General features: G+C 45.7%; 1 protein-coding gene and 1 long non-coding RNA gene across 2 annotated transcripts; one reads left to right on the top strand and one right to left on the bottom strand.

The window, feature by feature from the left end:
* Window positions 1-65: 65 nt before the first annotated feature.
* LOC124348819 (protocadherin-like wing polarity protein stan) lies at window positions 66-26,681 on the bottom strand. Its single transcript, XM_046799103.1, has 25 exons — window positions 24,410-26,681; window positions 21,625-22,129; window positions 20,218-20,659; window positions 18,892-19,904; window positions 16,432-16,564; window positions 11,703-11,905; window positions 10,699-10,848; window positions 10,334-10,508; window positions 7,293-7,656; window positions 6,970-7,174; window positions 6,463-6,889; window positions 6,122-6,288; window positions 5,772-6,026; window positions 5,253-5,684; window positions 4,928-5,021; window positions 4,596-4,685; window positions 4,169-4,365; window positions 3,861-4,070; window positions 3,591-3,777; window positions 2,559-3,508; window positions 2,196-2,416; window positions 1,291-2,105; window positions 1,023-1,216; window positions 754-958; window positions 66-655 (listed from the first exon to the last, which is right to left on the bottom strand). Exons 1-25 carry the CDS (start codon window positions 26,065-26,067, stop codon window positions 486-488), a joined length of 9,462 nt encoding a protein of 3,153 aa, XP_046655059.1. The 5' UTR covers window positions 26,068-26,681; the 3' UTR covers window positions 66-485.
* LOC124349208 lies at window positions 8,227-14,809 on the top strand. Its single transcript, XR_006920228.1, has 3 exons — window positions 8,227-8,631; window positions 8,840-9,053; window positions 14,552-14,809. It is a non-coding gene; the product is annotated as an uncharacterized LOC124349208 (long non-coding RNA).
* Window positions 26,682-26,882: the final 201 nt, after the last annotated feature.

Here is a 26,882-nt window from a genome sequence, read left to right as displayed (position 1 = left end):
TTTCATCGTATGATGGTATGATAGGCCTGTTGTCAGATGTCACGACTTTTGATTTGAATATTTTCTTTTTTACAAATAGACATGATTCATTTATTGCACTAGCTGTTAAAAACACTTACGGTACATCAGACATTGAACAAAAGGACATGGCACATTTTAACGAACAAAAACTTTAGCAAGTGTACACTTTAATGACAAACGAAAGAAAAAATGCGAACAAAAAAAAAGAGATCTTATCACTCATATGTTCTTTTTAAAAACAGCTGTACATTTACAAACAACAACATTTGATATCAGTCATTACAGTCAATTCATAATAATATCGTCACTTGCATTGCGTTGGGACCCAAAGATAGGAAACTGGACCAAATCGTGTTGATTTTGTTGCTTTTTTATTCTTTTATCAACTTGATTCCCGAATCCTCCACGACTCCCAGATGGTCGGATTGCGTGCCCGTCCACGCCTTGTAGAGCTGGCCAGTGCGTTAGACGTACTCCGAGTCGGTCATTTCCAAAGTGGCCACGGGTGTCATAAGTTTTCTCTCAGGTGCAATGCCCGCGGTTGGCGCCGCAAAATTCAAATTGTTCGTGACTGAACCGCCAACGTCTCGATCGTCCAATGAGAGGCCGTCCATTCGTTGAGCTTCGTTGTCTACTGCAATGAAACAAACAATTGCGGTTGTAAAAGCAGGGTCCGAAACGAGAACGGTGCGGTCGAATTATTAGATCTCTCGTGTTGTTCTTTATATTTACTTGATTGAAATCCATGATTGCGCTCTTGATGATGCTCGTAATCCTCATAATCTTCATCGTCGTAATTGCGTGGCATACCCAGAGGCACCATGAACCGAGTGGACGGTTTGCCGTACCCTGGGTTGGGGCTGGCCTGTTCGTTTTCTGAAGGCGTGGCACTGGACATTCTTTCGGAAACCCAGCGGCCGGCTGGCGAATAAGACATCTAAATAACAAATTTAAAAGTTTAGATGACTTAATCGCTCGAATTGTTTTGTTGAGAAATTTACCGATAGAGGGTAAGCGGGTGGTGGCAATTGACTGGACCAGGCCGGCGAGTAAAGTGGTCGGATGTTGCTGTTTGACATGGGCATCATCATGTTATGGGGTGGCGTGGGTGACGGAATTTGTGGCATCGGCTCTCCCGCTTCGCAAATGTTGGGCATAAAGGTCGGCTTTGAAGGCAATTCCGGTTTCCGGTGTTCTAAAAGGCCGTCCCAAAAGTCTTTTTATTGAAAATTCTGTTCAATTATCTTTTTTGATTTAATTGAAAAATACCTTTCAAATTCCTGTTGATGCTAAGGCTCCTATTGGTGGCAGTTTCATCGTCATCGCTGGTATGACTGGAAGCTAAATCCAATTGGCCGTCTGACTCTTCTCCGCTCTCTCCGGACGGATGTCTCTTTTTGGGTTTGTCGTCGTCGTTGTCGTAAGCGTACGGTGACTTGTGGACGATTTGTCGGCTGGTGTAGGACGAACGACTGCCCGTACTCGTCGAAACATCGCCACTTCGCATATCGGCGCTGCGGTAGTTGCTGCTGCTGCCCGTCTTGCAAGTGGAGCGGGAAGTCGTCGACGCCGTCGAGATGCCCAAATGTCTTTGATGATTGATTTCTCTCTGCTGCAGCGCCGAGACCGTGTCACGATTGTTCTGATAGGCCAGAGCCGATCTGGAAGCCGTGACGGAATGGGTTTCGATCTGATGGCCGAGTCCGTGGAGATCGTCGTGATCCATGGTGTCCTTACGGCCCGCCAGATGGAGCAGACCGAGACGGACTCGACGATTGAGTAGGCAGTAGCCCAACATGATGAAGATGGATTCGAGAACCGAACAGAGTGAGAAGGCGTAAAAGAGAATTTCCGACGTGTCACTGGCCGACATGACGGCCAATACCCACACGGTGGCCGTTACCGGTAGGAGGGCCAGTCCCAGCCAAATGAGAGTCCTCAAGTTGCCGTAACCTTCGATGTGATCTTTGAGCGTGAAGGCGGCTCTCAAGCCCATTCCGAACGTAATGAGCGAGCAGACGATCATGAAGCAACACGGGCCGACCAGACTCCAGATGACCGATTCGAAAACCGATAGCCAACAGCTGTTTAATTGGCCGAATAAACAACAACATCATCATTATAGGAAGAATTATGACTATAATTTTTGAAAGAAAAAAAAAAGATCAACTTACAAATAATAGTTGCCATACTGGTCGGCTCGGACACCGACCGACAGGCCAAGGATGATTGCCGGAAGTCCATAGCCCACTGAATAGTAGAAGCTCATGTGGCCATGATTGACGTCACGCAGTTCGGTCAGCATTCGGTACAAGTGAATCGATTCGATCATCAGCCAGGAGAAGATGCATAACCACAGGTAATGCAGACCCATGGCCAGCAATTTACAGACAAACTGTTCAGTCGAGGATAGAAATTTTTAGAAAAATAAAAGGGGAAAATCGTTAGAGCGTTACTTTGTAGTGGTGGGTTTTTTGGCCAGGAGAAAACAATTTTTCTGTGTAAATTATGTTTTGGTCAGAGTGGCCATCACTCACCTCGTGATGTTGGACGGTGCCCCGCAGTTTCAAAGCCAACAAAAACAGCAACTGAGCCAAGAGGAGGCAAACGACGAAGTTGCGGTGAATGGAGTTGGAGTTGGTCTGCTGTTGGCCGCTGATCAAACTGAGACAGATGAACGCCACGGCCAAGAAAACCACGCTGGCCACCAGACCGATGTAAGTGACCACATCTTCGATCAGCGTCGGCTCTCTGGCCATTGTTATGAATTCCTCTTTGTTCATGACGACGGCCACCGGACCCAAACTGGAACAGGTGCAATTGACGTGAAAGTCTTCCTGGTCGTAGAACCACGGGTCGTGGAAATCGGTTCGGCAACCCTCTCGACTCCAGGCGCCTTTGATGGCTACAGCGGGGCCCGGTATTAATCCGCCTCCCGATCCTGTTGGCTTCCAGTGAACGCACTGCGGATTGGCCCGCTGGTTGACGTAATCGACGCGGATGCGATACTTGATTGGCGGCCCGTCGGGCTGATCGGTGACGATGTTTCCGTCCACTGAAAGAGCGGCGAAGCCCATCGTGGTGGACGGAAGAGTCAGGTCCACTCCGTAGCGCTGCCTCAAATTGGGCTCGAACACTTGTGGCAAGATCTCGCCAGCTGTCCGATAAATCGCGTAGCTCACAACGGATCGTTGAGTTTCACCACTGGCGCGGTCTGTGGTCTTTTTGGCCGATGGAAGCCGGAAGCCCAGCAAGTTGAGTGGCGTGAAGAACTTTGAGGTGCGATCGAAAAGCACCGGATTTTTGACGTAGTTGTTGTATTTCGGGAAGATGGCGTTGGTCGAAACGGGTCTCTCTTTGTTGACAATTCCGGCGGATGCTTCTTCAATGTACCGGCTAGTGTCCGGAATCACAATCTTCTCCAAACCGCCCGATTTCAGCTCTTGACCGATAATTTGTTCCGTGCTCAGAACGTCCATTCCGAAAACTGCCGGCAATTTTAAAAGTAGAAAATTTGAATAAATACTACTAATCCCCTATTTTATTTTTGGGGGAAATAATCTTCTTACCCATATTAGGAGTGACGACTTCAAAGGGCAAAGTATAGGTGCTGTTCTGTTGACGAGCCAAATTAGCCGCATAATTTTGGAAGGCCATTAGTAAAACTTCGGCTCCGTAGCCGTGAACTTTTTCGATTGTTCTCCAGTGTCCGACATACTGCATCTGGAACAGTACGCTCGTGGCACTGACCAAATTCTGTTGAAATTCCAAATCAAGTTCAACCAAATTTAATTGAATTTTTTCAAACTTATCGATATCACAATTTTGATTTTGATTACCCTGATGAAATCTTTGTCGTGTCGATGAGTCAGATTGAATCCCTCTCTGTGGGTATCGTGTTCCAAGATCTTGACAAGCAGCTGTTGTCCAATAAAGATATCGCTACCGTAAAGTTTGGAACTGTGATTCGTGGCTTTGAACAGCTGTTGGGCCAGCCTCACCGAAATGAACGGGTTGAGGTTCAAATTGCCCTGATCCAATCGTTTCAACTGTAGATGATGAATGTAATCATGACGGTTGATGGTCTATTATTATCTAATGTACGGGATTGTTTTGCGCACTCGCGCAACTATTAAGACACACGTACCATTTCGCGGAGATCGACGAATGGGATGGTGGTGCAGTTGAACAGGTCGGCCGGCATCCATCCGACTTCCTTGTCGCAAGTTTTGTACGCCTGTCCCAGCGATCCGATTGGGCAGTCCCTGGAAGTGGTCAGTCCGTAGAGGGTGCGGTCGAACCAGATGCCCGAGTCGAAACTCCTTGGGCAAGCGTCGTAGATCACTAACGTCGTTAAAAAAACAGAGAACAACAAAATGGCGGTATCTTAGCGCTGGGTTATTATATAGACAGACACAGACGGACGATGAGTTGAGAGAGGATAGGGTGTAGTTATTGTTGTTGTTATTGCTCCGGCCGTCATTTGTCGGTGCAAAACGCACAGCTGTTTGAGAGCTAAAGAAGAAGAAGACGAAGAAAAGGCTGCATACAGATGAGCCTGTTTTATTCTTTACCTTCGCATCCGTTGAGCGTGACTTCGGCGAAAAGGTTGGGGCAAGAGTCGCATCGTCGGCCAATGACTCCCGGTCGGCACTTGCATTGACCTACAGGGGGTAGTATAGAGAATGGACGGGAGGAGAGAAAGAAATGTAATAACCGGTTGGAAAAATATGATTGTGTTTGTCTGCTGTGCGGGCAATCATTTTTCCACATTCTCGTTTTCTTTTTTCAACGGGTATATCTTTAATTTTTCCTTTTCATTCTTTTATTTTTGGAAGAGTCGGATGCTGGACAGGTGGGTGGAGTTTAAAAAGAAAAAAGACTTCTCTTATTTGTTCTCTCTTACCGGTAAGGGCGTCACACTTGGAGCCAAACGAGCCCGTCAGGTAGCAATTACAGTCGAGACATTCCTCCTCGTTGACCGGCTGGTAGTGATTTTCCTATAATATTCCGTATATTATACACCCCGTGAAAATGTCGACAGCATTAGAAATGCAACTCTCGTCTCGTTTCCTATTCTTATTTATATTTATCCTTTTGTCTCGTGCGTTTGTGCTGCGCGTTCAACCGAATAACATGCGGGATGAGCGCCGCGTGTAATTGCACGGACAAAAGGAAAAGAAAACTTTTCTACTTTTAAAATGGATGGATGCGGTCGTTTTCTTTCTTACCTGACACACGCACTGGCCGTTTGTTTTGTTGCAGTTGGGATCGTAGCCTTTGTCCGTGTCGCAGCGACACGGACCGCAAACCGGATAACCCCACCAGGTTGCCGGGCACGGCTGGTCCAGGGTCACTTCGCAGTAATCGCCCGACGTGTCGCCCTGGCAACCGCACTTATAGCCGCGGCGATTCGACGTGTCGATCTGGCAGGTGGCGTTGTTCTCGCACGGATTGTACTCGCAAATGTTGGCGCAATCCGGGCCGACGAATCCGGAATCGCAGGAGCACTTGTGCGAATTCCAGGTGTCGGCGCAGGTGCCCCTCTGAGGACATATATCGCTCTTGGCCGTGCAAGAATCGGACGAGCTGCAGCCGTCGCTGACTCGATGTTCCACCGACGATTTCAGCCACAAATTGCGTTGCTGATCGATTCTCACATCCTGGACAGAAATCATTTATACATTCAGTTGTTGAGAGAGACATTATTATGGAAGGGTTCTTTTTTATTTTTACGAGTTATATTCTACCTTGATGCAGCCAATGAATCCGGTAGAGTTGGTCGTTTCCAATCGGCCCAGAACGACTTTGGTCGGCATCAAACCGGTCAATTTCGAGTCGACGGGCACGGTTTTCTCGTAGAGGCCGTAGTCGGTGTTGAGCCAGAGTTCACCTTGCATCCACTTGAGCTCGGCCCAGTGCCATTTGCCATCGTTGAGCGGCTCCGTGTCGGCCAATGTGAACTGGCCCGATTCCCACGCGACGCTCAATTTCCCGCCGATGGTCTGCGTCATAATAATCAACGGTTTTATATCTCTCCATTGTTGTGTATCGTCATGGTGATAACACGGTGAATTTCAAATTTGTCTTTTTCCTTTACCTCGACTAAAACGGAATGACCGGGGTCGATTTCCATCTTCATCAGAAACGAATCCGTCTGTCTGGTGCGGAAAGCGAAGCTGGCCGACCACGGCAAAACGATGGGCTTGGCGTCTGGCGTGAATATCAAATAGCCGTCGCCGCGGAATTGCCTCGAACCTTCGATAGCTGCGTAACAAAAAGAACCAAAAACAAAATGAGCGTGGCCCGGAAGAAAAAAAGAGAAACTCAGCATAGGAATTTCCACATCAAATCCAGGGAAAGACATATTTTTCGCTGGCATTTTTTGGAAGGGGTTTGAATATTTAATTTAAAAAAGGCGGCACATTCAAATCGACTTACTCTCTGAGCAATCCTTGCCGGCGACGCCATCGGGACAATCACAGAGGAAAGTGCTGAAACCTTCGCGGCATTTGCCGCCGTTGCGGCACGGACTAGACGAGCAGAATTCCTTCTTCTCCTGGCATCCGGCTACGGTGCCGTTGTCGGCCACGAAGCTGGCCAAGTCGACGAACTGGTGGTCGATGTGCAGGTCCTTGATGCATCCGTCGTAGTCCCGATTGCGCACTTGGAATTCGGAAGAGGCTGAAGGCAATCCGCCCAGCTGGAGCGGAGCCGTCAAGTCCAGGAATCGGTGGCACGTTTCGGTGAACTGGGAGCAGCGAGGCTCCAGGTGATGCACCACCTGGGCGGCGCATTTATTACCCAAAACGTGACCGTATTTGACGCTAACGGCCGTATCGCAATCGTCCAAACTCAAAACGATCGTCTAAAAAACAAAAATTTCGAAAACCGCGCCGAAATGAGCGCTCATTTTCTTCTCCGATCAAAAATTGTTGTTTGACTTACCCTGTTGAAGTAATCGATAGTGACCGTGTGCCAATCGCCGTCGGCCAGAGAGTAAGGCTGTTCCAGGAGAACGTGAGATAAATTGGCGCCCAGCGAGAATGAAAATTGAAGCCGGCCGTCGATCAGTTCCAGGGCTATGAAATCGTGACGCTCGTTGTATCGCCCATTGTACAGCAAAAGGCCGTTTCTCTCCCTCGTAGCGAAACTGTTGTTTAGACATAATATCCAATGTAGTTGTGTGACCAATCAATTGCTTTCACATCCGCTTGGCTGGGCTTGTAATAAACGATGTTTTGACTGGACTCTACGCAGACTGCACATACCTGAGCTTGAGGTGAAGTCGATAGCGCTGCCTCAAGGCCGGGAAAGTCAAGAAAGATCCGCGATAGAAACTGCGGGAGCGCAGTTGACAGGTCAGCGGCGTGTAGAAATTGGCCGGTCCCGTGCAATTGGTCGGGGCGCAAAGGCCAGTCCTTCCGTTGCACGTTTTGTCCTGCTGTTGCTGCGTCCTGCCTCTTCCGGCGCTGGTTTTTCCGGACAGATCCAGTTGGCACTCGTCGCCGGCAAATCCCGTCTTGCACAGGCAGGTGTAACCGCCCTCCTTGCGGAGGCAGCTGCCGCCGTTCAGGCACGGGTTGGAGTAGCACAAATTGACTTCCGTGTCGCAGACGTAGTGTTCCCTCATACCTGGACGGACCGAACGACATTTTGTAAGAAAATTAAATTCCTCTCGCCAAAATGGTGGATGACGTCAATCACGAAATAATGGCGAAAAAGATGAGTTTCCTCATACGTATGTCTATTACGACGGTTCGTTAAGTTCTCGGGCAGAAGCGAAAACGGTCGTGACTCGTGAGAATAGACGCTAACGATGTGAACTCGCACGGAATTGTGTAAGAAAAAAAATGCGGAGGGAGGGGGGAGGAGGAGGAGGATCTAACACGAAAAATATTGAGAATAATGGTCTGGCACGTAGAAGATTAAGAAAACGTAGCAGAAAAAGAAAACGGTCCCGCAGCTGTCATCTTTTTTCCTTTTGTCTCGTCAGTAGCGTTGCCAATATCTGGTTTTATTGTATTATTCGGTTTTATTAGATTTATCAAGTTTCACTTATCTTTTTTATTAAATTCATTTTTTTAAAATCGTTTTTATCTTTAAAGACAAATTCAATAAACAACTTTCGACTCATTTTCGCAATCTGGCAAATGCAAAATCGCCAATCCAGTTAGCAGACCACAATTTAGCGAAAGACCGCGAACGACACGTGAAAGAAAATTTTTTTGAGAATGTGAGAAAATACGATAAATCAAAGATAAAACCCTAAAAGGAAATCATTTTGGCACTTAAGATTTATATTGGTATACATTTTTTTTGTTTTTGATAACCGTCATACTCCATGCTGTTTAGCGGATAAATCAAACCAAGAATGCAAATAGAATGATTGTTGGAGCTATAAGAAGAATTAAACATGTTCCAAATTTGTGAATGTTACTTCCTGACTAACTAGCAGCCCCCTGAGCATGGCAGTTTGTTTGTACTATGTAACCCTTTTCTTTTTGCAGATTTGAGGCCAGAGCCTGTCATCTTCACCACACAATATGCAAGTTTAACTTGTTCATTTGTTAAACTGTCACCAGCAAAAATCTCAGGATCATCGCTTGGGTAATGATTTTCGTTACTTTTATTCCTGCATGACCTGCTAGATGTTTTAATGTTTCATGACCTCCATCAATGCAGTGTATTACATGTATAAATCTTAAATTCTCCCATTTGTTAACAATTAGTTTCCCCAGTGTCTCATTTTCAAATTTTCCTGACTTGTTGTTTCTGTCAGTATCTTTTCGTAACCCATTTTCTATTTTTTTTTTAGATAAAAAGCATCCCATTGCATTGGAATGCAATCGACTTATGGATCTCTCTTTTTCCTCTTTCCTTAAATGTCCTCGTGTACGCCCATGTGAATGTGGGTGTATTCACGAGCGAGGACACCCTTTTTACCCTATCCAGTAGCCTGGTGTAATTCAACTCTTCAGCGGATGGATGGAGCAACTGTAGATGCCTGGCTGTATTTCCCAGGCACAAAGGTAGGACAAAATCGATCTCTATTCTTCCTTTTTGACAATTTTTGGTGACATTGATTAGAAATCGTTACATATTAGGCACGTACAATGTTTTTCCGTAAGCTAGGCGGTTGACTGCAACTGTTTTCTCTCTCCGTTTTTGTTTTTTCTCAGTCAGGGTTCGCTTAAAATCTCATCTGTACTCGTCTGACTGCAGTTCAGACTTCTTTTGTTTTGTACCCCACACCTTTGTCTGTGGGTAAACCAACACATTCAAAAATATTTGAACTTTAAACACTTGAAGCAAAGTGCAACAAGACAACTTTTTTACGAGACCTGCCGCCACACCGGCACCTCCTCGTTTTCTAAACCTGAGTGTGAATCATTTTGTAGTGTAAATAAAGCTGGCAGAGGTAGACACAGACATAGACCTAGCACTAGTTATTAGATTTCTTGTCAAAAGCTAGACTGAGGCCAGCGTGGCTGAATTAGAAGAAAATGTCGAAGGTATCATTGCGGGAATCCCATGTAGAGTTTTCTTGTTCCACATCATTCATTTGAACAAGTCACTTGGTGGTACTCGTTGGTGAAGCAACTTGAATACTCAGAGGTCAGAGCACATAGAGGTTTTTTTCAATATGTTGATGGCTAGGAATTTATTTATTTAGTCTTTTTTTAAACTAGATAAAACTGAATTAAAAACTGAATATTATCTAGTTTAATAACTTGTTTCAAGCAAAAAACTCATACTTATTCATTTCGTTTTATTACCAAATTATTTAATTCAGTTTTATTTTGTTGTTTTTTAACGAAATTTGCAACGCTACTCGTCAGTCCTCTCCTCCATCCGCCGATGCGTAATTGATTTTACGATCTGTTTTCGGACATTAATCAAATATAACGGGGTCTCTTCTTCTTCTCTTTGCTTTCGTTTTTTTTGGTGGGGGGATAACAAGACCTGTTCGATTCCTATCCGCCCGGATGCCACAATCGACGTTGGGCTCCCTTAAGGGCTCTCCGATGGTAATGAACCACGGTCGTCTGACTAAAGAATATTATTATACACACACAGACAGACACACAGCGCAGCGGAAAGCAATTAAAGGGGTCCCGAAAAGAGTCGAGACGGTCGTGACCTTTTTGTCTCGTCTTGTCTAAAAGTTTTTTCCTTTTTGTTTTCTTTTTCCGCCCGCTTTTTAAAAATCTTTTATTCACTTTGGCTGAATGCCAAAAGGTCCGACAAAAAAGAAAAGAATTTCATTTTTTTTCCCCCACAATAGAAGAATAAGAAGTTGATGACTAACCGGTGAATCCCGCTGGACACCTGCAGGCAAAAGTGCTGACTGGATGGATCGGCCGGAAGAGCAGAGTCGGGCTGCTGATGAAGTCGGAAGCGTTGCCGAATTTCAGCACCGAAAGGCACTCTTCGAAATTGAGACAAGGCTCTCTGACACATAACGTGTCGTCGAATGGTAATACCTGTCCAGGAATAAATCGATCGGCCATTTGTTAGAGAGAAGATTTTTTCTTTTCTTTTTAACACGTTAAAGAGGGAATTGATTGATGAAATTGGGCATGGCATGACGCCGGTGATTGTGTTTGTTGGTATAGTCGTGCAGTAGTACAACCGAGAAAAAAGTTAGAGGTCTAGTGGTGTAAACATTATTACCTGGAGGGTGGTTAATTTAGTCAGGGCGTGGCGCCGGAGGTAAACCCGTTCCTGGAGAAACTGCTGCGTGTAGAGGACCTCGCCCGGTAGGTCGGGCCGTTTGGCAGAGAAACTAACGTTCAGTATCCGCCCGTCTGCCTCGTAATCGTTCTGCATAAACATATACGATCAAATAAATAAAGATACGCCAGAGAAGAAGAAGAAAGAAGAAGTTAAAATCACAAATCAGAGAGAGAGAGCTAGAATACATAAGAACTCAGGATGGAATTGAGAGATTTTTTCGACCGTAAAAAAAAAAATGGAAAAGAAATACCAAAAGGGCCCCAAAACGAAACAAGTTAAACAAAACATCTTGATTCGCTACTTTGAACTTTACGACTCTCTTTCCGTGGGGAGTTTTTTTTTATACATTTTTATTCCGACAATAGAAATTCTATTGGCCAATTGTCTTTCAAATGTTATGGCTCTTTTTCGTACCTCCCTCCCTCCCTTTAAAAAATAGCATTTTCTTGTTGCTGTTGTTGCTGCTTTTTAATGTTTTTGGAGTTTTATGCTGACCGGTGACCATTTATCACCAGGTGATTTATCGGCTGGCGGCACTCATCAACATAAACCGGTCCGCGGCCGCCATTTCCCAAAATGTGTGAGCTGCGCAAACTTAACATTATTTTATCTTCTTTTAAAAATCAGTCACTATTACAAATCTCTTTTCCGAGGAAAATGTTTTTTAACTATTTTCGGCTCATCGATAGTCGACAAAATAAAAAAGGCGTGATGGAATGTGTTGAAATGTGGAGAGAGTGCGATGATCGACACGGCGGTTTGAAGACTGGCGCGCACGATTTCATCATCTAATCGACAACAGGAAGTTGCGCGTCGCGGTATTTTTTCTTTCGAGGGGATACGTGACATGTGAGGATTCTTTCTTTATACTTTTTGGGGTTTTTTTTACAGCCCGACAGACAAGAAGAAAAGGTGTCCATAGTATTTATATATGTGTGTACCTGAATGTTGAAGACAAAGACGTTCTCCTTGGGGCAAGGGATGATGGCCGCTAGGCCGTCGACGAAGTAATTGTAGAGCGGTTGAGACAGGAAACTCTCCTGGTCCATGTCGCCCAATCGGAGCGTCACCGAATTGAAGAGCATCGCATCCGTGACCAGCAGGACAGACAGTTGCATTTCGGCTCTCACCACATTCGTTCCATCTATATATTACCAATATCAAAATAAAATCAGATGCAATATTATTTTATGATTGCGGGTTGTAAAAAAATATTAATTCTGGGAGACTATCATATTGCGGGGGGTGTATAGTTTAATTCGTATCGATCGGAGAGACACACACACACGCACAGAGAGAGCCATGAGTCATTTGGAAATAGTGGATGTGTCATTGCACACACACACAGGAAGCGCACACACACACGTGCCGCGTTCGGCGTCTAATGAGAGAACGGCGTGCCGTTGCCATGGTTACCGCCGTGCCCTTTACCCAAACAAAACGGCGAACAAACACAATTGAAGTTTCGGCGGCGGTGGCGACGGTGGTGCCCAGAGAAAATGGAATAATAGAAAAGACACAAACGCACAGGCAGGGGGGCTGTTTTATTTAGAACATATCACGTTCCTTATTATATTTTCTTCCCCCAACCCGATTCCCCCGGTTGACAGTCGAGTCACACAAAATATTAGTGGGACTTTTTTTTCTTCTTGTTCGTCGAATTGATAAATAATGACAGCGGAATTATGGATGAAATATCAAGACGGACGGTGGTGGTTTTGGCGGCGACGATTTTCTCATCCATTCACTCGGCGGCGCTGGGTGAAAAGGTCGGGAGGAAGTCGGAGGAAAAGAAAAAGTTCACAAGTTCATTGAATGACTGAAAAGAAGCATTTCGTTGATGTTGTTGTGTCTGTTACTTTGATGGCGTTGCGGTCGCAGCGGTCGGCCAGTCTCCCGACATTTTCCGTTTCTCTTTTTCTGTTTTGTTGTTTTGTTTCGACTATCAGCTGATAATGACACGGCGAGTGAAACGATGGAAAATTGAGCCGTCGTTCCGTTTTTTTTTCTCTTTTCTTTTTCCCATGAGATGCGCGTCTCTCTGCACTCTTGTGTGTGTGTTTCTTGTATCTTTTATCCATCAGTCAAAAGGGCGCGAGAGTCATTTGCATACAGACTATCATCACCTGATAGTTTCTCTCCACGACACAACGCAGACACCAGCGAGAGGCTCAGCGCGCGCAAGTTGGAAGCGGACGGACGAGCTTTTAGAGTGAGCTGGACAACTTTTGGCGTCACGCAACGCGTCGTCTAGTGGAATCGACTGACATTATTCAACAACAACCCAAAAAGAACCTCTATAGCGCGTGTCAGCCAGAGTCAATTTCCAGCAGCTGGGATAGAAAGAAAGAAAGAAAGAAAGAAGAGAAGCGAAATGCTATTAGCGGTGTAGAGTGGATGGCCTCGATGACGTGCCCGTTTCGTTTTGTTAGCTGGCAAGTGGGCAAAAGAATTCCGGAGAGAAAGCGCCGATGAGGTTGACCAGAAGAAACGACACGACCAACCGTCGTGGTTCAACCAAATAACCCCAAAAAAAAGGACCCTCCCATTTTTGCCTGACTAATGAGCTGTGTAATATACTATTTCATAAAAGATTAGATAAGAAGGAGAGAGAAAAAAAAGTAGGACGCTATGTATAGAAGATTCTTCTCCTTATTTTATTTTGCGCGTCAAGACGGTCCAGTCCCGCATAAATTAAAAGCCCAAAGTCATCGGAACGAACGAAAAAGGTTACGGCGGTCTCATTTTTCTACCTCTCGCCTTCTTTTGTTTGACTTGTGTATAGCCCCGATGGGTGAATCTAAGACTTTTTTTCCGCTCTCTACGAAAGAAAAAGATAATGACAATAACAATGGACGACTTGAGTGTGAAAAGGTTCTTTAAGAAAAAAGAAGTGGGGGGGGGGGGGGAAATCTCTTCAGCGATGAGATTTGTGGGTGTAAAGCCCCTCTCGCCTACGTATATTCATTCCTACCTCAATTTCGTCTTTTCCTCTCATGTCTCGTGTGGACTGCCTCAGCCTTTTCGGGGGGATTGCGTTGAAGAATGAAGGTGGGACAGGAAAAAAAAAAGCCCTGGCTTCCTTTTTATGTTCTTCTATGATATGGCCTGAGGACGTTAGATATAGTATAAGAAGGATCAAGACGGAAAAGGCCTACACACTTGGCTTGTTTGTGTGATATTATCCAACCCAGCAGAGGGGCGCCCCTCATCTTATGGACATTTTTCTTCTCTCCCATTTTTATGAGCCTGGGCAAACTCGACGATGATGACGACAGAGTTACCCACGAGTGTAGTACTCTTCATCCGATTTTTCTTTCTTCTCTCTACCCAGAAAATCGTTTATTATACGGGACACCCACTCTCTCACAGCACACCCCCATTGCTATTGGGCAGCGTGAGATCTAATCAATACCTCGACAAAGGACCCACCAGACTGTCCAGTCCACCACCACCATATTGCGCCTTGTACAGTAACACTAGACACTCGCTTTTTTTAAAAAGAAATAAGATTTCAGGTAAGACCCCGAAAGCTGCGAGCGGTCCCCTCAAGCGCAAGAACAATAGGCGATTTTCATTTTTTTTTTAAATAAGAATTGTGTGCGTCCCTCATAGCTCGGATGATTCGACATTTGTTTCAGATTTTTTTTTCTCGTTTTTTGTGCGCTACACATATTCGTAGAAGACGTTTAGACCACCAGGTATGTGTCGGTTGGAATTGATACTACAAAGATCGGAACGTATACGAGAAAGTTCCTCAGTTGTTTTATTTTGGTTTTTTCTTCCAGAGTTTTTCGGTGTGAGCGGAATGCGTTCTCGTTAGATTGCTGCACACGACGCCGCGACGATTTGTCATCGCTCGCGTTCGTGCCTCACGAAAATTGGAATCGTATAAGGAGGTGGCAGCTGTTGCGCTTCTTTTTTTCTACTGCGAATGAAATTATTTTGTTTTTTGTTTTTTGGTGTACGGAAATTATTCTGGAATGGAAAAAGATGAAGGAAAGAGATAAACCATTTTTGGTTCGGCATATTTGTGTGTCTCTGTCAACTTTTTTTTTTTTTTTTTTTTTTTTTTTTTTTTTCAAATCTACATCGAGATGTTGGTAAAGAGATTATCTTTTATTCTATTTCCGTCCTCTTTTTCACGGGGTGTTATTTATATTGCGGGTCTCCGATCTGGCGGTTTAGCGCCCTACAGTAGATTTGCTGGAAGACTGACAGCATGAATAACACTGGCATCTTCTCCCAACACAATAAAAGCGGTTGGGATAGAGTGGGGGAAGCTTCTTCTTTTCTTGATTGGTTCTCATTGTCACGGAAGAAGAGTTATCTCTACCAGAAGGGAGAGAGAAAAGAAGGTTCTCTTTTGCTACTTTTAATGACTCCTGCTTGTGGTGTCGGTGGTGAAGGGAGGATAACAACACAGTGGACTTTTCTCTTTGGTAGAATATTACAATGATAATAATACCACAGGGCTGAAAAGTCCCTCCAAGAAGGAGAAACAACAAAAAAGACTGGAACAAAATTGAAGTTTGTCTTTTCTGAGCCGCTCTAGGGCCCAGCCACTTTTCAGTCGAAACCCAAAAGACCTGGAAAAAAGTTCCATCCTCTTGTGTAACTCTTTGTGGTCTTTTGGGTGTCTTATTTTGTTTTGTTTTTTCTTTTCGCTTTTCCCCCCTACCAACAAACTCGACAATCATCAGCAATCAAGCAGCAGAGGGGGTAGACAACATACGAGAAAACAACAACTTAAAAAAACGAGGCTCAGCCAGCAGGAAAAGAACAATATGGCGTGACACAATGGTGCATGTACTACCTGCTTAGTCACGGAATAGAATGATGAGAGAATTTGTTGCGTCTACTAGCCCTTATTTCTCTCTTTTCTTTTTCTTTTTTTTCTCGGACCTATTGGTTAAGGTTGTAGCTTGTTATCAATGTCTAAAAGAGAGACTATACGACCAATAACAAAGAGATACAATAAAAAAGGAAGAAAAGTCCGGTTATTTGGGATCTTTCGGGCCCTCGGATGAGATACGATGCAGACCTTATTGGCGAACGAAATGATAATCAGAAAAATCTATTATGGTAATCCAAAGTTTCCCCTTCTTTTTTCTCTATTTCTTCTCGATTGATTTATAAATAGATGAAGAATGCCGAGTTGTGTACGTTAAAGCTTTAATCCTTTTTGAAAACTGGGCGGACAACCGGTTCCAACCGATTGTACGCCACACACACAAAAAGTCGCCTGGAAAGAAGAAGAAGATGAATAACTCGACACCTTAGGAGAGCTGAGATTCTTCTTGGTTCTTCTTCTTCTTTCTATTTCGGCTGGGGTTGAATATAAATAATGAAAAAGATAAATCTGAATCTAAAACGTAAAGAAAAGGAACAATAAGAAAATTCCGGTTGAACGAACGCCCCCGAGGGCCTATCTCGAGAGAGAGACGCGGAGAAAAGAGGTTTGTCGTGTTTGTCGTGAAACAGGGCGTGGTTACTCACGTTCAGACATTCAGATCGTACCGACACATGACTCTCGAATCAAAAAGAAAAAAAAAACCTCGTGATGGAAAATTTATTGGGCTATAACGGCCTTTTTGTTCGACGTTGAATTGTTTCTAAACGCGGCCATTCTCGTGATTATAAAAGTGAAAATTCTTGGCGACCACTCACCGCTGACGGAGATTTCCATGGCGGCCGAAATGGGCACATTAGTGTTGAGGTTGGACGACAGGCTGATGAATCCGCTCGTTTCGTTCAACAGGATCAAGTCGGCGCTGTTGCCCGACACCACCCGGTAGTGCAACTGTTTGAATGAAATTTTAAAAACATGCGGAGAAATGAATTTTAAAAAGTAAAAAACGATTCAATTCAATCTGAAATAACACAGACACAAATCACAATGAAACATGTGTTCTGTTGTGTAACATGTTAATATTTAAAAAAACAGAAAGCAAAAGAACAAAAAACAAAAAAAAAATAATAATAATACAAATAAATATGGGAAACGTGATCGGCGCTGACGGAAAACCTCCCGCTGGAGCGTGACCAATTTCCGACTTTGTTCCGCCAATGGCCCCGGCCATTCGAGCCGAGTAGGGAGGGGGGCTAAAAACGAAGGGACTTTTATTTAAAAATTTAGCTAAAGGGAAAAGAAAAAAACAAGAAAATATTAGATTTCTGTATTTTTATTATCATCATCCATGCCGTGCTGTGTGAAAGTATTTGAGCGATGTTCTCCTGTTTTGTTTCTTGCCTTCGCACCGCGTCAGGGGGCGCTCCGAAGGCTTATTTTTTTTTTTCAACTTGTATTATTTTTATAGCGTTAAACACCCGTGAAGCGGGGAGAAAATATCTCGTCAAACTAATTGAATTTCTTTTTTCTTTCTCAACTCCTCCCCTGCGTATATATCTCTCAATGTTTTTTAACGACTCGGCCGCCGTCCATCTATATCCCATTCTTCTCCCATCTTCCGAGAGAGAAAACACACGTAAACCTATAAAGATGTGTTGCACACCGGCAACAAACAAACTAGACAAAAAGAGGACCTTGAATTCTTTTCTTGAAATTCCAACACACACACACAAAAACTCTCACAAACGTCTGCTGTTGGATACATTTTTTTCTTTTTTTCTTTTTCTTTCTTTTTCTCGATAACCACCTGGCGGTTAGCTAGAATCCTTATAATGTAACTATTCGTATATAGATACAGCCCCGCTGGTCTATAAAATAATAATATCAAAAGAAAAATGTGTTTTTTCTTCTTCTTTTCGCTGCATAATAAATACAAAGAAAGAAGAAGAGGAAATAACACGTACTATTGATCGAATCGAGAGGTCCATGAAAAGAGTGAAAACATCCACCGTTTTCATTTTTTTCTTTTTATGTATTTAATATTAGAAAAAAAAATGAAAGAAAAAAGGGCTGTGTGTTGGAAACTTCAATCAAAAACCGGCTTCATTCTTTCTCCCTTTTTTATATTTATTCTTCTTATATATAGCTTTATATCTATCTATCCCTCTTGAATAAATAAATACAGACGACAGAAAGCGGGAGAGATTTCCAAAATTCCTCCGCGTTCCATCGGCTAAATCTATTCGACCGTATTGACTCTTTTCTCTCGACTCCCCATATTTTCTGGTGGGGGATTTGGATCAAAAAAAAAAGCTTCTTTACCCTCCGCCCGTTAGGTTAGCACCACACCGCATATAAATTTATAGACAGAGGGGGGAAAAGAAACCCTAATTACGCCAAGTTCCTCTCCCCCCCACCGTATTTATACTGGGGCACATACGGCCAGGGTTCGGCTGGAATTATATGGCTCCCAATCGATGCCCCATACATCGTCTCTCCTGCCTAGCTCTGCTTCTATCGTACATATCCAGTGATGTACTTGAAAGAGGCAGAGAGCAAAAAGATAAGGGTAGTAGTATAGTACTTCTCCCTACTTTTCCGAGAGGCTATCTCACTCTTGTCAGGCCGTTCACTGTATACGCAGTGTTTATAGAGGAGGGTGGAAAAACAAAAAAAAATGTTCCCTCTTTTACTACGCTCTATAGAGTCTGAATAACATGGCCCCCTTTTTTATCTGGTTGTTTTTATCCACCCCTCCGCCCAAGCTTTGCATGTATATACGGCGCCAGTCAAGAAGAGAGTGTCAGTGTGTGTGTAGATTCTTACTATGTTTTCATTTCCTTTTTCTTTTTTTATCTATTCGAGGGAAACTTGTTTGTTACCCGCAAAGCCCCTCCAGCCTTTGCTTCTTAATTCTTTGGGCGATGGATAAAATTAAAAAGCAGTTTCCAGGGAAAAATAGGGGGAGAAAACAAAAGGAGGTCGAAAAAATGAAAAGAAAAGCACCAAAATCTTCTTTAATGGACATCCATTAGGAGGCCCTTTTTTTAAATTTTGGAGTGGCCACCGTCTTCTCCTTTGGGAGAAAAATAAAAGAAGGTCGACTTAAAGCTCCTTTTGGGTAATTAAAGGCCCGACGACTAGCGACAAGAAAGAGTGGGTCCCAAAAAAGGGAAAATCTTCTTTTTTTGACATAACGAAAATGCTGATGATAGAGTCCCACCAAATGGGTTCCAGTCGATATTTTTTCCAAAAAAATAATTTAAATGAAAACGCACCTGGTCGTTGACGTCGGCGTCAAAGACTGGGACGCGGGCCACCGGCCCCAGGGGGAAATAATTCCTGAAATTATTGAGGACCAGCCGGAAGTCGTTGAGGACGGGTACGTTATCATTTACGTCGACGACGTTCACTTCGACCAAGACGTCGGTGCGGAGTGGCGGCGAAGCGGCCCGCACCAGAATTTCGTAGCGCTTGCGAGGCGATTCGTAGTCGAGCTCGATGCGGGTCAAGAGTTCCGCCAATCCGGATTCCGGCCGCGGCACTAGGGTGAAAGCCTCGGCGTCCTGGCCGCCGATGATGGAATACTGGACGATGGCGTTGACGCCTTCGTCGGGATCGCGCGCCAAAATGTCGCCCACTTTGGAACCGACGGGCGAATTCTCCTGGATGAACAGCCGGACCCGATCCGAACTCGGCGGAATGTTGAACGACGGCGGCGAGTCGTTAACGTCTTCGATAATGACCGAAACCGAAGCGGCGCCCGAGAGTTCCGGCGTCCCGCGATCGATGGCCTGGACCAGCAGGTCGTATTTGGCCACCAATTCCCTGTCCAGCAATTTATTGGTCCTCAAAATTCCGGAAGTGGCGTCCAGGGTGAAGGGCGAGTCGTTAGCGTCGGCGTCGAGCAGAACGTAGCGAACGCGGCCGTTGAATCCCTGGTCGGCGTCGGTGGCGGTCACTTGGAGAACGGAAGTGCCAATAAGTGCGTCTTCCGGCACGTTGGCCGTGTACATGGTCTGCTGGAAGTTGGGCGGATTGTCATTTACGTCGCCCAAACTGATTTCGACGTCCGTCGTGTCGCTCAGCGGCGGATTTCCGTTATCTCGCGCCGTGATGGTCAGCAAGTAGCCGGACGTCCGTTCTCGATCCAGCTGTTTGGTCGTGATAATGGCGCCGGTGGCCGGCTGGATGGAAAATTCCGGAACCAATTCACCCGAGAGCCCGTAAGTGATCCGGGCGTTGTCGCCCACATCCCCGTCACTTGCCGCCACGATCAACACCGTTGTTCCTAAAAAATAGTCAAAAATGATTGATCAATTTCATTCATATTCGACTCGCTTATCAACTTGAAACGCCATGGAAATAAACTCATATAATTAAGTCGGTTGGGTCTGGGTGGTAGCAAAACGCACTTTTTCTTAGCTTTGAAATTTAATGAAAGTCAATTGCCTACTCCAAACCCGGGTGTTATTTCCATGGGTCGTAAACCGATTTACATATTCCACTCCACCTCCCAACTATTTAATTTTTTTCCCCCTTTTTTTTAACCGCCAATTTTGGGTCATTTTGAAATTGTTTGAAGGGTGATGATTACGGTGTACCTATTGGGGCATCCTCGAAAACGGTGGCCGAGTACGGGGCGGCCTCGAAGGCCGGCGCGTGCGTGTTGGCGTCGGAGACGTTGAGGTAGACGGTGGCCGTGTCGCTGCGTCCGCCCGAGTCGCTGGCCTGCACCGTCAAGACGAAGCGCTTCTCCTGCTTGTAGTCGAGCGGCTGGGCCACCGAGATGAGACCCTGGCCGTTCTGGGAGCTGACGCTGAAGCGACCGCGGACGTTGCCGCCCACCAGGGAATACTGCAGCCGCGGGTTCTCGTCGCGATCGGCGGCCGTGACGGTCAGGACGGGCGTTCCGGGAGTGGCGTCCTCGCCGACGATGGCGTCGTAGACTTTGGGCCAGAAAACGGGGTCGTTGTCGTTCTGGTCCTGAATCTGCAGGACGACGCGGGCCGTCGCCGTTTTGCCGCCGCCGTCCGTGGCCAATACCTTCATTAAGCCCAAAAAACGGTTGGATGAAGATATGCAAATGCTATTTCACGTGATTAGCTCATTAAAAAACCGAAAAAAAAAATATGGAAAGATGGAAGAAGATGATGGGAAGAGAAAAAAAAAATGGGGAAAATGGTTCATTAATTCAGATCAGGTACACCAGCGCGCTAATAAAGCCGCAAGTCTTTTGACTGAGTCAATTCCTTTTTGATGATGGCCGCTGGGGCTGCTCTTTCTCTCTCTCTCTCCTTTTATTCCAACCTTTATTTTTTTCTTTTTTTGATGAAGTGCATCAAACATTGCGGATGTCATCATTTACACAAGGTTCCGAGCTCATTTTCACACCTGGTAGTTAGCCCGTCTCACCTTTTTTTTTTTTTTCTCCGCCTTTTTTCGAACCCGATAGAAAAAACACTTTGAAACTTCATCAAGTCCAGCGAGCGCCGTTCAATAGAAAAAGGCACTCCACATCGACGCCCACTCTAACGCAAAATCTTTTTTTTTAAAAATCAAAAAGGAAATTTCTTTTGTTCTTTTTTTTTTTTTAAAGAAGGGTCCCCCCTTTTGCTTAAATATGTGGTGATGTTTTGTTGGCAAACGAATCTCTTTTTTAACGTTCTTGCAAAGAGTCGATAACTATAAATTCCCTGGCAACGGATAGGCGAGAGAGCCAACCGTTCGGCGCTTAGACCATTAGCGTCTACAACTTTACGAACGATGGTGATGGACGCTCTCTATCTCCCGTTCTAGACATCCCGGCTGAACGATGGCTCCCGTCTTCCCAAAACAAAACAAAAAAATGTTTTTTTTTACTTATTTTAAGAGTTGAAAAAAAAGGCCACTGTCCAGCAGTCCATCCATCAAAAAGATTTTGAACGATTCCAGAGGTTAGGGAATGAAAATCCAAAATTCCTGGAAACGTCGTCATCGTAAAAAGATGATTGGAAGCGATGGGATCTCACCTCGAATTCGTGGTGGTGGTTCTCTTCGCGATCCAGGTCGCGGACGGTGACGATCCATCCGGTGTCGGGATCGATGCCGAACGGCAGTTGGTCCTCGTCCATCTGCTGGTTGCCGGTGGGCGTCATGGTGGCCAGCGGGACGATCCTGTAGGAGATTAGGGCGTTGTCGGCGTCGTCGGCATCGTAGGCTTGAACCCTGACGATGCTGTGACCGACGGGCACGTTCTCGATGACCGACTCTTGGAAAAGCGACGTGTAGAATCTTGGTGCGTTGTCGTTGACATCGCGTACGTTGACGAGTAGCTGGGTCGTGTTGGAGCGGCTGGGATTGCCGCCGTCCTGGGCCCGGATCACCAGCCGGTAGCTGCGGACCGTTTCGAAATCCAGCGGCTGCACCACGGCCACGTCGCCGCTCAACGAGTCGATGACAAAGTGGCCCTGCGTGTTGCCGCCGATCAGCGAATAGCGTAGGACGGCGTTGGGTCCCACATCCGCATCTGTCGCCCTGTTTGATTGTTTGACGTGAAACAAAATGGAGAAAATAAATTTCAAAATCCATCCATCCATCCAGCAGGAAAAAAAAAACATTTTTCACACACGAGACGTGACCAACCACCCAGCAGACAAAATAGATGTTAAACTTTAGATTATCAAAAAAAAAAGAACAACCCAAAAAATAAAATAAAATAAAATAAAATCCCGGTGGGTGATGGATGATTTCGTGTTGGCCTCGCCCGTCTTTTCTGAGTGAATCCGAGGTTTTCTCTCCTCGAACAGAAAAATCTTTTGAAAGGAGAAAACTGGTAAAAGGGAGAAGGAGCATCTTTCCATTCTGGTCTTGTCGGTCATCCATCAATGAGCGCCCAACTTTTATTTTTTCGAGTGTCTTGTTTTCGGTTTGAGACGATAAAACACAAACGTTTCGGTCTGTACGGACGTTTGTTCATGTACAAAACGCGGACGCCAAAACGAAATATCACAAGAGAGAAAAAAATGGAAGTTTGTAGACACTTGGCCAGTCAGTGTTGACCCTCTCTAGAATCCCAAACTCTTCCGTCCCGATTTGGGCAGCGTGTGCGCTGTTTATATTTATACTGCCTTCGCGCTCGTCTCTTTCTTCGCACCCACTTCACGAATATTTTTCTCTTTTGGGAGGAATCTGGAGAGAGACAGAAAGGGGCAAGCAAGAGGCTATTTCTCCTCTTAATATTTATATGTACATAGTGTACGCCATCTAAAGATGGTGATCGTGAATCGTCTCTCTTCAGTAGCAGCAGCAGCAGCCAAGCAGCCCCTCTTGTGTTATGTCTACGGCAGCTTCAATTTACGATCTGGCAACAAGCTGGCCACTGACAGGCCACCTCAACCACCTCCTTCCTACTCCTTTTTCTTTTTGAGTTTGAATTTATGAATTTATTTTTTTGATGTTTGGTGTTGTCGTGTGTGTACAGCTATTCGCCACATTTCGAGCCTTTTTAGCGCAATCCCTCTCCTTTCAGCAATTCAAATATTGAACTTTTCCCGCCCTTTTTTTGGCGTCGATTGCGTCGTCGTCCCTTTTACGATCATCAAACACCAATCACGAAAAAGAAAAAGAAAAGAAAAAAAGATGCATCGTTATGGAAAAAGAGAGAGGCATGCGATGACGATGCGAACCGAGAAGTGTACGCGTTACACGCGGGATTGATTCCCCCCACCCCCCGCTAGATTCCCAACAAAAAAACAAAAAATGAAAAATGAAAACGAACCGAAAAAACGACAACTGTTTTTTCTCGATTTATTATTCCTTTTTTTGTTTTTTTCGTTTTTTTTTCGTTCACTGCACATTTCTCAATGACCATAAACGACGTCTCTCGGCCCTTGTAGATAGACGCACACACCTGGACTCACGGAGATGGAATTCATTTTCTTGAATTATTCCATCTATTTTTTTCCGGGAGTTTTGTTTTCTGATGTTTCCCACCCAACCAAAAAAGAAGAAGAAGAAAAAGGATCAACAAGATGAAATTTAGATGATTTTCCTTATAAAGGGAAAAATGTCTTGGTTCAACATTGTCGTGTTCGTGTTGAACTTGAAACCGGAATTTTGTCAATCTCGTATTTTTTCCCCATTATGCGGTTTTCTTTTCTTTTTTCTTTTATTTCTCCCACTATTTAATTATTGATTTATTGAAAGCGATGGAGCTAGCTAGGAAAAAAATTGGAGCTACCAGTTGTTGTTTTTTTCAATATCACGACCGGTTCCGTCTCCGAGATGACACACGCAAGATCGAGTGCCGTGTTTGTTTTTGGGACGTCTGGCTTTTATATCTTTCTTATTCTTTTTTGTCTTCTTCTTTTCTTGACTCTTTGAGTGACTGAAACAAAAGCTTGAAAACAACAACTCAAACGAGGCAGAAGAAGAAAACAGAAATAACGAGACTCCTTTTTTCTCCATCCATATTTGGCTCCTTACACACACCGGTGCTGGAAGGAGCAAGCCCTTTTTTCTTCTCTTCGTCTCATCAAATATGCAGACCTTTGTCTCTCTCTCTCTGCTCTCTCCTTTTTCAGCGTGGAAATCAAATCGACATTGAAAAGTGTTTTTTTTTTCTTCTTTAAAAAAAAGATTTCAAACATTTCAAACTTGTTATTCTTGAAAAAATAACGTCACCATTGATGCCGGATTGATAACCAAAAATGAAACGGGAGAAGAAAGATCGGCTCTCAAATGACATTTAATGATGGAAAGCAGATGACAGTTGTTTTTTTTTGTTTTTTTTTTATTCTTTTTTTATTCTTTTACCTGATCCTGGCCACGATTGGATTCTCTGCCCAGTTGACGTTTTCGGCCACGTCGACCGTGTAAGTCCGCTCGGAAAACTGAGGGTAGTTGTCGTTTTCATCGCCCACCTGGACGTGGACCAAGGCCGTGGCCGATTGACGCTCTTGAACCGGTCCCTGGTCAACCGCCTGGATGGTCAAGTTGTACTGGCCGTTGGTTTCACGGTCGAGAGCCAATCGCGTGCTGATGACGCCCGTTTTGGCGTCAATGCGGAACGCCTCGTTGGCGCCGAACGGGTTGACGATGCTGTAGTGGACATCGGCATTGGCTCCGGCGTCTTGGTCTTTGGCCCGAACCGTCAGGACGGCCGTCCCGATCGACGCCGACTCTTTGATGGACGTTTCGTACGACGGCTGTTCGAACGTTGGCGGGAAATCGTTTGAATCCTCGACGTTGATTTGAACTGTCGCCGTGGCGCTTCTCGACTGGGAGCGCCCGTCTCCGGCCATCACTTCGGTGGCCGTCACCCGCAGGTAGTGGACGTCCATGGACTCGCGGTCGAGTCTGGCGGACGTCGTGATGCTGCCCGTCTGCCCGTCGATGGCGAAGAGCTTCTGAGAACGAGCGTCCAAAACGGCCACCATGGAGTAGGTGACGCCCATGGGCGGCGGATTGCGGACGGCCAGAGAGATCACCTGCAGGCCCCTGTCTTTCTCTTCCGGCGCGGACGTGACGTAGACGGGCTGGTCGAAGGAGAAGGAAGCCTCGGCTGGAGTCTGTCGTCGCTGGCGGTGATGGAGAATGTCAGGTGGCGGAGGAGGGTCCAAACGAGCGATCACATCCATTTGGTTTTGCGCTCGGACGACGCCAGCATTGCCAAAGGGCGACGAGCAATTGAGGCGGTAGTGAAGCTGGGCCCGCCCGCTCCTGCCTGGCCGGCATCCAGATTCCGTCGAAACCAAATCCACTCCAGATGATTCGACGGCTCGATGGAGCGTTGAGGACGACCACCTGTCAGTCGTGCAAGAGCGTCGCACCGACTCTGGCAGGTAGGCATCCAGTTTGGTGACTATGAGCTCACTCCGCCGCAGGCAAATCTCATTAAAAAGCCGATCTTCGCCCGTCTCACGTCCCGCCGAGGCCGGCAAGACGGTGATGACTTGAACCGAGTCTTGCCCAACCATCGGCTGCTGCTGCTGCTGCTGCTGGCAAGATTTGAACCGGACGGTGAGCGGGAAACTGACTCTGGCCACTCCGACAAGGACGGACGGATCATAGGCCTCGATCCTCAACGGCCAATCGGAGCAGGGCGTGACGGTGGTGGTGGTGGTGGTCGGCTGGCGTTTCAACCGCACCGATCCGTCTTTGCTGAGGTGGAACAAGCTCCTGGTCGTCGGCGGTGACGTTGATGACCAGGCGTAGGTCCACTGACGTCCGTTGTGGCCGGCGCCATCCGTCACGGCGGCGTGGAAAATGATTGATCCGCCAGGTGTATGAGCGCCGGGCTCGTCGACGACAACCACGAAGGAAGATCCAGGGCCGACGTAGTGCGAGAGCAGGAGCAGCACAGCTCCCACCGTCCGCCAACTCTGAGCGCTCAGGTGTTTGCGGAACATCATTCTTTTATTATTATTCCGCCGCTGCCGGATGTTGTCGATCTGCTGGCTGGGGCTGTACATATGCACACCTAGTTGGAGGGGCTGGTACAGTTCGAAAGGAGTCACAGGTATTGGAGAAAGAGCACTTGTACCATTCCAACCGTCTCCATCGGCAGGTATATACCCAGGAATTTCTGTCCGCCACAGGTCAAAAAGAACCAACTCTCAAACTGACCCTTTTTTTAGACTTTTTTGGCAGATCTATTTTGATTCGAGGTCACAATATTTTGATGACAAGTCACTATCTAATCAGCGCATTCCAGCCAAACATAACCGTGTCTGATTGACTCGGACGTCAATTAAAAAAATTGAACCGGAAAAGGACAACCACTTTTTTTTGTTTTTTCCTCTTGTTTTCTTTGAAACGTTGGATGAGGAAAGAAAGACACACAAAACCGAAAAATTAATTGTCTGGAGAAATCGAATTGATAATTAATCCGGTGAAATGTTGTTGTTGTATATAATCCGTTGTCTTCCGATTGCTGGTGGTGCACCAAAATCACACGACGTGCCAAAAATAACGAGACGCGCACACACACACACACACACACACAAACTGACGGTCGGTCGGATGGAACGCGGCGACTGAGGTACCGACTCGAGCAGACGCGGGTTGGCGGTAGACTAAAGAAGAATGAGACGACCGAGGGGGGAAATGTGTCTAAGGTAGAAAGAAACACGGTGGGGTTGCGCCTTGCTCCCCATTGGACCTCCTACCGCCCGAGGGCCAGCAGGTTCTCTTCTTCTTCTTGTTCGGTTTTGTGTGTGTGTGCTGGAGCCGCGTTCACGTTTGCGCTCTTCGGTCATGATTTTTCCTTTTTCACCCCCTCCGTGTA

The sequence above is a fragment of the Daphnia pulicaria genome, chromosome 7, assembly GCF_021234035.1.
Source record: "Daphnia pulicaria isolate SC F1-1A chromosome 7, SC_F0-13Bv2, whole genome shotgun sequence".
Taxonomy (NCBI): Eukaryota; Metazoa; Arthropoda; class Branchiopoda; order Diplostraca; family Daphniidae; genus Daphnia; species Daphnia pulicaria.
This window is presented reverse-complemented; position numbering and strand designations above follow the sequence as displayed.

Bases quoted from the DNA above. Each gene is read 5' to 3' on its own strand.
- LOC124348819 (XM_046799103.1), bottom strand. From the start codon at position 26,067: ATGTACAGCCCCAGCCAGCAGATCGACAACATCCGGCAGCGGCGGAAT. The intron at 11,906-16,431 runs GTGAGTGGTCGC...GGTAATATATAG, and splicing joins CATGGAAATCTCCGTCAGCG to ATGGAACGAATGTGGTGAGA. The intron at 1,217-1,290 runs GTATTTTTCAAT...ACGGCCTTTTAG, and splicing joins CATCAACAGGAATTTGAAAG to AACACCGGAAACCGGAATTG.